This window comes from Chionomys nivalis, chromosome 18 (genome assembly GCF_950005125.1).
Source record: "Chionomys nivalis chromosome 18, mChiNiv1.1, whole genome shotgun sequence".
Taxonomy (NCBI): Eukaryota; Metazoa; Chordata; class Mammalia; order Rodentia; family Cricetidae; genus Chionomys; species Chionomys nivalis.
In genome coordinates this window covers 4,945,483-4,955,107 of record NC_080103.1, presented here as the reverse complement: position 1 = coordinate 4,955,107, position 9,625 = coordinate 4,945,483, and the positions used below count along the sequence as shown (strand labels likewise).

Sequence of the window (9,625 nt, the reverse complement as noted above, 5' to 3'; positions counted from 1 at the left end):
TTAAGCCTAGCCCTCAAAAATTCCCAGAAGGGATTCACAAAGGGGTTTTCCCCAGACTAACAGACACCTCATACATATTTGTCACCTAGCACAGATGTTTGCCTGGGGGTGGGAGCGCTGGGAGACAATGCAGGTACACAACTTTAGGGTAACAGGTAGCCCCAACAAAGTCAGACACGCCGGGGCGAGCTAGAACTGGGATGCCCAGGAGGCCTAGATTTATTATTCTGTGTTCTGAAGTCCCTTCTGTCGTCCACGACGGCATCTCACAGAGCCTGAAGCTCTCCTGTCCGCCCGGCAGGCGGCGCAGCGGCTCTGGGAGCACCGGGGTGGTGCGAATGCGTTGCGGGTCTAGTTTCAGCACTTTGCAAGACTGTTGTTTGCCAGGCGTATTTCCTCTACTACCCAGTTCCAGGAAAACATGCCCAAACAAAAGTGCCCTGCTTACAGCGGGACTCTGGGAGGGCAAAGACTTTATCTCAGCCTCATCATTGAGCTCTACATGCCAAGGGATAGCCGAAACAGATGAGCTACTTCTAAAAGCACAAATACATGAATAGGATCAAGGTCTGAAGTGACAATGTTGGAGAAGGTCCCAAACCAGAGGTTCTGCGTCCTGCCGATGCCGAGGTTTCCGCCCCCCTCTCCACCCAGCTCGCTCCTGCCTCAGACTCGGCAGTCAGGGGGCGCCACGTCCCTGCCAGGCTGGACCCATGAAGATTGAACCTGCCAGGCGGGGAGCTGCGCAGCGCGGGACCCACACGTATTCGCCCAGTGGCAGCCAACGGAGGCGACCCGGCCCCAACGCCGTCTCCCCCAGAGACAAGCTTGGGCTATTTTCTCTAAAGATGTACTACTGCCTAACCCCTCTGCGAGTTTCTCAGCGCTCACACGTTTACACCTTTGTAGTGAGTGACCTTACTCAACAAACTCTGACCCGCTACTGTTCGCGCTGGCGCCGGCAACGCGACAGAGAACAAAACAAAACCCTGCGAAGCAAAAGAACTAGGAGGGGGTACTCGCACCAGGGGGAGCGCGTGGGGGACCTTCACCTATGAGCAAAAAGCGCGTGAGGCACTTCTCTAGGGCTGCTGATAAACTTCGGACCCGGCGGGAGGGGCGGGCCACACCTTGGATCTGTGTGGGGCTCCGGCACGTCGCTTAAGGCAGGTGTGCTCGCAGGTGGCATGTGCTTGTGCAAAGCCGGACCCTGACCCAGGAGCGGGATTACAGGGCGCGGCACCTAGTTGGAGTTCGGTAAATATTTATGGTGAGAGTGACAAGATGGGCCCACCTCCTGGAGGAGGAGGAAGGTCAGAGCCCTCCTCAACGTCAGGCTCCTCCCCAGCAGGGTCAGCACCGGACTGGCCGTGGCGTCCCGGCCCGGCGTAATTACAGGCTCTGCCGCCAGGCCTGGCCGTAAAAAACCAGGATGAAACGTCCAGGAAACCCAGGAAGCTGGGCCAGAGCCGGCAAAGAGCCCCGGGTCGGCGGCTTGCTGTGATGCGCAGCCGCAAAGAAAGGGGGGAGGGCAAGAATTAAACCCCTGCCCCATCAACCCTGCAGGCACACAGCCACACACGCAAACTATCAAACACTCTTCAGCTTTCCAGCTCCAGGAACGCACTCGAGTCTAATCAAACACCTGCCCGCCAGCTCCAACCCAGGCGCAGACGCCGCCAACCCCTCTCCAGACAGCTGTGATTCGAGAGGTGAATTCCTGCAAGGTTGTTTACATGGAGCCGGGGAGGGGGATCTGAGCCTGGTAGTGAGGCCCGCGTACTGGAAGACCCAAGTTTGAGCCAAACACAGCAGCCCAAACTACCCCTACTCCAGCCCACCCCCGCTGCACGCCCAAAAACCTTTCCCGTCTTCTTCACACACTGTTCACAAACATTAGCATACGTATGCCAGGCGTTTCCACACGCTTCCGCACACACTCACAAGTGTCTTTACACCTACCCGCCATCACACACATTTACACACGCCATATGTACATGTGTCGGTTAGTTTGTCACCCTTCATGACCATATTCCCACAGTCCATCTGCAAGAGCGCATTCGCTCGAGGCACACGTGAGACATATAAACAGGTCATTAGTGTACTTCTGCACTATTAAAATATTAAGACCCTCGTGAGCCCAAGGGTCCTATCTGTTCCTCTCGCACAAAGTACTGATGGATTGAGGCGCCCTTAGCCCTGGCCGCACACTTTACACACTTGATCACACACAGCGTCGCACTTTATTCCCGGCATCTAAGCGATGACACAATCTCTTGAACAAAGACAACATTGACAAACCCAACAAAAACAAACAGCCGCGTCTGTGTGGGGAGGGGCAGTCAAGCGCAGTCTGGGCATGGAGGGGGGGCAATCGCGAGAGAGTGTGAGAAGGCGAGTACGCGGGCCTGGGTGTGAATCTCGGGAAAGGTGTGGGTATAGCCCCCACCTCGCACCTCGGCAAGATTGGCGCCCCGCGCTGCAAGAACCGGGTCCTGAAGCCGCTGATTTCCCAGACCCACATGAGTTCCCTTTTCCACTTTGCGTCTGCGACGCGCCCTGTCCCACAAAGCCTACAGAGCCTCACACAGACGTGTGGCCCCCCAGCCCCCCCGTAAGCGAACACGCAGCTAAGGGGAAATCCGTGCAGACCCCGGAGCGCGCTCCGTCCCAGGGGCAGGCCCCCCCCCCACACACACACCGATCGTTTTCCCATCCTCCACCTCCCTAGCCACCGAGCCCTGGGGCAGCGCGCGCCGGGCGGGGCGGGGGCGGGGCGGGTGTCGGGCGGCGCCGGCCCAAAAGGCGGAGTCGAGCAGAGAAGAGGCCAGATTTGTGATCGCGGTGCCTACTGTACGGTGGAGGAGCAAGTGGGAACCTTACACTGCAGAGCTCTCGTCCCGGCCTGGCCCGGCCCGGCCCCACGCTATGGAGTTCCTTTGGGCCCCTCTCTTGGGTCTGTGCTGCAGTCTGGCTGCTGCTGACCGTCACATCGTCTTCTGGAACAGTTCAAATCCCAAGTAAGCCCCGAGACTCCCTCTGGTAGCCTGGGCGCCTGGTTGGCAATGCCTTTCCTCAGCCACCCTCTGGCCTGAGCCTAGGAAGGGTGGCCAGGAGTGGGAAGGATTCTGCAGCGCCCCTTCTGCGTCTTCACCTTACCTTAGTAACTGGCAACACCCGACCGTGGCTCATGCCTACTTGCAAAGGCGCTATTTCTGCCCTTCTCTTCCTGCCCTCTGGCATCCCATCACTCCTAAAGTAAGAATCTCACGCCGAGCGTCCTTGCCTTGAGAATGTAGCCTTGGCCCTGGCCTCCAGGGCTCTTTAAGTCCCCCCACGAAACGTCTGTGCCTTGTCTTTTTGTGGGCCGCTTGAGCATTTGTGAACTGACAGGCAGTTATTGACACCGAGTGTAAACACAACGCTCGGAGTAGCCCTGGAAGACTCTTGGTAGGAGTCTAGGTTTTGGGCATTAGGTATTCATTCTGTATTTAAGATGACCCTGGAGAGTACCCCCAAGGATTTTGGGGTGGCATAATTTAGGCACATGCTGTGCATGGACAGACCGAGGGAGTGGCCAAGGTGGCCACACTAAGGAACTCATGAGAGGAGTTGTCTCTGGAAAGCTTGGAGAGTAGCAGGGGGGTTTCACGCGGCCACAGCGGGCTGTAACCGGAAGGAGGTAATTTCTCCTGGGCAGGTTTAGGGCTGTGAAGCAAACGGTTTGGGGAAGAAGACCCTGTCAAACCCTTTGTTCTTGCCCTTGAGTTTCCTCAGTTGTGAGAACAGTATTTGGGGAAAACCAAGATGGGGTTAGGGTGGGACAAGGAGAAAAAAGCCTCGACCCTGACTGGGGGGGGCACAAAATACCACTAAACCACCCCCTTCCTCTGAGACAGACGCTGTGCTGTTCTCCTGGCATTGTGGCATTGCATTGAGGGTCTACTGGCAGCACAGAGCCAGCTGCCAACCCTAAGGACAGTGTCTTCCTGGCCCTGGGGTACTACAGCAGCCCAGTCAGCTTGTCCCCCTGACCCAGTCCTGTCCTAGTAGTGGGAAAGAGCAAAGTCCCTGTTTATGCCCATGCCAGGTGTTGGCTGAAGGAGGAGGAGGGGACAGGAAGCCGGGAGTAGGGAGGGGGGATCTCTGGCCTTTTCCGTTCCCAAGCTCCCAGGTTTCCTCTCTTTCAGGAAGGAGCCTCTTCCTTGCCCCCCTCCCTGTCTTCTCTACCACTAATGTAGCCCCCCTTCCCAGATGGAGACCAAGTGTCCCAGGCAGGCTAAGAGGAGAAGATGGTGCCCCACTAAGTACAGCATCGGCCCTGTCCCCCTGGACACACACATACCCTGACTTATTTACAGCAATAGGAAAGCTGGTCTAGCGTGGAGGTCATGGGCAGTCTAGCCAGGGCCAGCTTGGGAAGAGATGAGGCGGCAGTGAACAGGGCGGGTGTAGGGTTGGCATGGGTGACTCAGGGCAGTGGGCATTAGCCCTGGGATCCCCAACCTCCAGGCAGAGGCCTAGAGACACAGGCACCCTGGCCATTCCGGCTCCTCTGCCCCCTCTGCCCAAAGGTACCGAGCTGCCCTGGGGTCCTGGGGTCTGCCCTCATTTGACAAGGTAAATTTTCACAGGCGTTCAAGAGCGCCTGGGCGGGTAGCAGAGGTGGATAAGGCATGAGTCAGTGCCCATCACGGGAATGGGGGAAAGACGCCAGGCCCAGAGCTGAAATACCTGTTCTGAAATGGCTTCTATGTTTATCTCTCCAGAGAGGAATTTTAAAAGCCCTCCCTCTGCTTCTCTCTTTTCCCCGGGGTGGGGGAGGGGCCTGCTAAGCCTAGTTCCAGAGGCTGCAAGCTGTTGCAAGGCCAGGCCTCTAAAGGGTCATGATGACTGGGTAGTGGGTGGCCACCATGGAACCCCACCATCACTATGGGCACCACCCATGCCAAGGACTTGGTTTTAAAGCAAATTGGCAGCCAGCTCTGCTGAGCCTCCCACTGGCAGTGCTTGGGAGAATTCAGAGCGCTGACTGGCTTTCAAAGGGGGGGGGGCACTTTCCCACTGCTAAGACCCTACCCAGGCTGGAGCCAGGTGTCTGAAGCTAAGTGGGAGGGGCTGGTGGGCAGTCAGGCTGGAGCCTGCCAGGCTTTGGGGGGAACCGGCTGGGGGAGGGGAGCTGGCTCCACCTGGGGAGAAGGAAAGGCAAGGCAGTCTCCGGTCTCAGAACTGCAGCATCTCATCAGGGAAAGGTGGGACTGAGGCTCTTGGACCTAAAAAGACAGGGATGTTTGGGGTGCTCTGAGGGAATGGGACAAGGAGATCAGGGATGTTTGGGGGTGCTCTGAGGGAATGGAACAAGGAGATCAAGGATGTTTGGGGGTGCTCTGAGGGAATGGGACAAGGAGATCAGGGCGAAAATTTGAGTAACAAGAAAGACAGATTTGAATCACCTGATAAGAACGGTTTTACTATCTGTTAGTCTGGGTTTGGACCAGAGATTGGGTGCTGCAGGGTAGTGGAAATCTGAAACTCTGCGAGAGCCCGGACAGGATGAGATAAGCAAAGCCAGGGGTGTGATGAAGAGCTCAGCAACAGTAGAGAGAGACCCAGCTTGGCTCCTGAATCCAGAACAGCCCAGACTGAAGTTTCCTGGCATTTAAAGAATCACCTGGGGAAACAGAACCTATCCTTGGGCAAATACCTGGGGTGTTCTAGAAAGTACTTTGGTACCTGAGAGATACTTAGTGGATGTTGTTTGGAGAAGGAGCAGGAGATGCCTGTAGCAAGGGAATAGTTGAAGGTGATAGAGAAAGATGAAAGAGATCAAGATCAGAAAATATGGGAGTTACGATTTGGGGAGAAATTCTTCGGGACTCCAGTGTGAACTGTAAGGGATGATGTGTGGCCAATTGGAAGCTTCGGGCTCCGGCCTGACTTCTGAGTGGACTGCTTCCCTCTGCTCTGCACCGGCCCAGGTTCCGGGAGGAGGACTACACCGTCCACGTGCGGCTGAACGACTACCTCGACATCATCTGCCCGCATTACGAGGACGACTCCGTGGCGGAGGCTGCCATGGAGCGGTACACACTGTACATGGTGGAGCAGCCCGAGTATGCGGCGTGCCAGCCCCAGTCCAAGGACCAGGTCCGTTGGAAGTGCAACCAGCCCAGTGCCAAGCATGGCCCGGAGAAGCTATCTGAGAAATTCCAGCGCTTCACACCTTTTACCTTGGGCAAGGAGTTCAAGGAAGGGCACAGCTACTACTACATCTGTGAGTACACAAGGGACGGGTCCCAGAGCACTTGTGGCCCGCAGCATGTGCCTGGGTCAAGTAGCATAGAGCCCCGGCCCCTTCCAGATACAAACGCAGTTTTCTCTCATTCATATCGCAGATGTGGAACAAGCTTCAGGTGTGTGCTAGGCACTCAGATTGGCACATGGGCACAAAAATAACTAAAATATTCCTAGCCCCTGCTCTCAAGGAAGCTGGGAAGGAACCCACATAAATCTTCAGGCCAGTAGAAGAGTGTGGTGTGACTGACTGACATGAACACGGGGCACTTGGGGAAATGATCTGTGTGCCTGCCAAGGTCAAAGACAGCAAAGACTGTGTGGAATGACAAGTGCAAGGGCGCATGCGCCAAGGGAGAGTGCCCTCTTCTAGAGCTCCCGGAATGAGGCGTACGAGGGCGCATGCGCCAAAGGAGGGCGATCACTTCTAGAGCTCCCGAAATAAGAGGTATACGAGAAATACAGTGATGGGCTTGAAAAGTGGATAGGAGGCCGGGCGGTGGTGGCGCACGCCTTTAATCCCAGCACTTGGGAGGCAGAGGCAGGCGGATCTCTGTGAGTTCAAGACCAGCCTGGTCTACAAGAGCTGGCTCCAAAACCACAGAGAAACCCTGTCTCAAAAAAAAAAAAAAAAAAAAAAAAAGAAAAGAAAAGTGGATAGGACAGATTCTTGGAACCGAAATACTATTAGGCGTTTATACTTCGTCCTGAGGGTGGCAGGAACTCATTGATGAATCCAGGGCTTGTTCTCCCCTTGGGTCTAGGCTAGCACAGTAGAAAATGGCCCGGGGAAAGGAAAATTACACTGCGAACACCTCGCCCAACTTCAGGCTGGGAGCCATGAGAGATGGGTGTGTAGAAAGGACATCGTCCGTGTCCCTGTCACTACCACAGCTAGAGTTGTTCCGGAGAATGAGAGATGGGACTGAACACTGATCAGAAAGTAGGCAAAAACTGAAGGTAAATAAATATCAAGATTAGGCAAGGCATGGGGGCTCGCAACTATAATCCCAGCACTCGAGAGACTGAGATAGGAGGACTTGTGTGAATTCAAGGGTAGCCTGGGCTACAAAGTTTCAGGTCAATGTGGGCTAGAGTAAAACCATGCCTAAAACAAACTGAATAGGGGCTGGGCATGGTGGCTCACGCCTTTAATCCCAGCACGCAGTGAGTTCGAGGCCAGCTTGGCCTACAGAGGGAGTTCCAGGACAGCTAGGGCTACACAGTGAAACCCTGTCTCAAAAAAAATAAATAAATAAAATGAATGAATAAATAAAATAAGAAAGCAGTTACTGCATAAACTTGATAACCTGAATCCTGTCTGGAGCCCATGTGTGCCGGCTGCCATGGCCCTGGAGCCCACAGGAAAGGGCAAAGACGGCAGAACACGTTTGTGACCCCAGCACTCCTATCTGGTGATGGGAGGCAGGGACAAGAAAATTAACATTGGTGGGGTGTGGCGGCCCAAGCCTTTAATTCCAACACTTGAGAGGCAGAGGCATGTGTATCTGAGTTTGAGACCAGCCCGGTCTACAGAGTCAATCTCAGAACTGCAGGGAGTTTGTAGAGACCCTGTTTTAAAAAAAGATAGGGAGAAAAAGCAGAGTTCTTCTTACAGCTTTACTGAGCACGCAGTACAGAGGCAAGATGGACGGCAAGAACTGACCCCCAACATTTGTGCTCTGTCTTTCACACACTAAAGAAGAAAGCAAAGTTTAAAAAATAATAATAATAAAGGTTGTATATGGTTTGGATGCTTTATCCAGCACTCAGGAGGCAGAGGTAGGTAGACTTTTTGTGAGTTTAAAGCTTGCCTGATCTACATAAGAAGTTCCAGGGCAGTCAGTGCTACATAGTGAAATCTTGTCTTAAATAAATACAAAATAAATTTTAAGTAAACAGGGCAGTGAGAAAGCAGAGTCAAATTTGAAATCATATCTTCTAGCAAAGGCTCTTTCCTTAACATCCTATGGATCATTTTACAGCCAAACCTATCTACCATCAAGAAAACCAGTGCTTGAAGCTGAGGGTGACCGTCGATGGCAAAATCAGTGAGTGTCAGGCCCTGTGGGTGCCTCCCTGCTGAGCATGAGCCTGGGATGGGGAGGAAGTTGCCTCCTTGCCTCCGTAACAATACCTGATCTATTACCATTCTTGTCTTTCAGCTCATAGCCCTCATGCCCATGCCAATTCACAGGAGAAGAGAATTCTAGCAGGTAGGGCACTAGACCCATTGGGCCTGGGTCACAGGAAGGGTTTGCTAATAGAAGCAGCCCCTTTGCCACCCAGGGGCTGGCTGGAAGGTGGTGCAAACAGCGGGGCCACTTACCTTGTCTCTGCCTTCTCACCTGCAGACGACCCGGAGGTTCAGGTTCTGCACAGCATCGGTTACAGTGCTGCCCCCCGACTCTTCCCACTGGTCTGGGCTGTGCTGCTCCTGCCACTGCTGCTACTACAAACTCAGTGAAGGTGGATGCTTCACCTGGCTTAAGGATTGGAACTGGGCCACGGAGCAGGGATAAGCACCCCAAAGCTCCAGCCCTGGGGATCACTCCCACTACATGCTCAAGCTGCCACCCTGAAGCCTCAGAAGGCTCAGGATTAAGGGTTTCAACCCAAAGGAGTTCAACCAGCCTGACTGTGCCATTCCTGCCTCCACTTCAGAGGGATGGAGAAAGAAGAGGGGGCGGTCCTTTCCCTGCGATTTTTACCTTTAAGCCAAAGAAACAAGCTGTGCGGGCCTGGACCATTTAGAGGGCCCAGTGGGAGATGAGCTGGGGGGCCTGAGGTCATGCAGTTGGACACTAAGACGCCCTTCCAAGGAAACTCTGATGTCCAGATGAACTGACCGAAGGGAAAGCTTGAGACAGCTTCCTGCGTGGGAGCCAGGTACAGGAGAGGCTGCATGCTTGGGCTGACCCAGCATCTCTGCAAGATTTCCACCTGCTGAGCTGCCAGAGAGGTTTGTAGCCAGGCACTGACTGCATCCTCCCCGTCCTTCGGGCAGCATTCCCTGGAGCTGTGCCAACACGAGGACTATACTGAGAGTATAGCTGTAAGGGCAGTGCCCACATGTACCGTCTGTGTAGAATGTAGCTGAAAGGGCAGGGCCCACATGTACAGTGTCTGTATATAAATGTGCTGTGTCTGCTCGTTTCTACAACTGGAGGTTTTTTTATACAGTGTTCTTGGATCATAATAAAGCAATGTTTTTGGTTTTTTTGGACATGTTTTTCTGCCCCTGTATGTCGATTCATGATCACAGAGTCCCTACTGTGTGTTAGACTCTGCCACAGCAGGAGCTATGCAGGACACAATCGGGGCTGGTATG

General features: G+C 54.2%; 1 protein-coding gene across 1 annotated transcript; it reads left to right on the top strand.

The window, feature by feature from the left end:
• Positions 1-2,833: 2,833 nt before the first annotated feature.
• Positions 2,834-9,520, top strand: Efna1 (ephrin A1). The gene is made up of 5 exons (XM_057793413.1): positions 2,834-3,020; positions 5,979-6,274; positions 8,280-8,345; positions 8,460-8,510; positions 8,649-9,520. The coding sequence occupies exons 1-5, from the start codon at positions 2,929-2,931 to the stop codon at positions 8,759-8,761; spliced, it is 618 nt and encodes a 205-aa protein (XP_057649396.1). The 5' UTR covers positions 2,834-2,928; the 3' UTR covers positions 8,762-9,520.
• Positions 9,521-9,625: the final 105 nt, after the last annotated feature.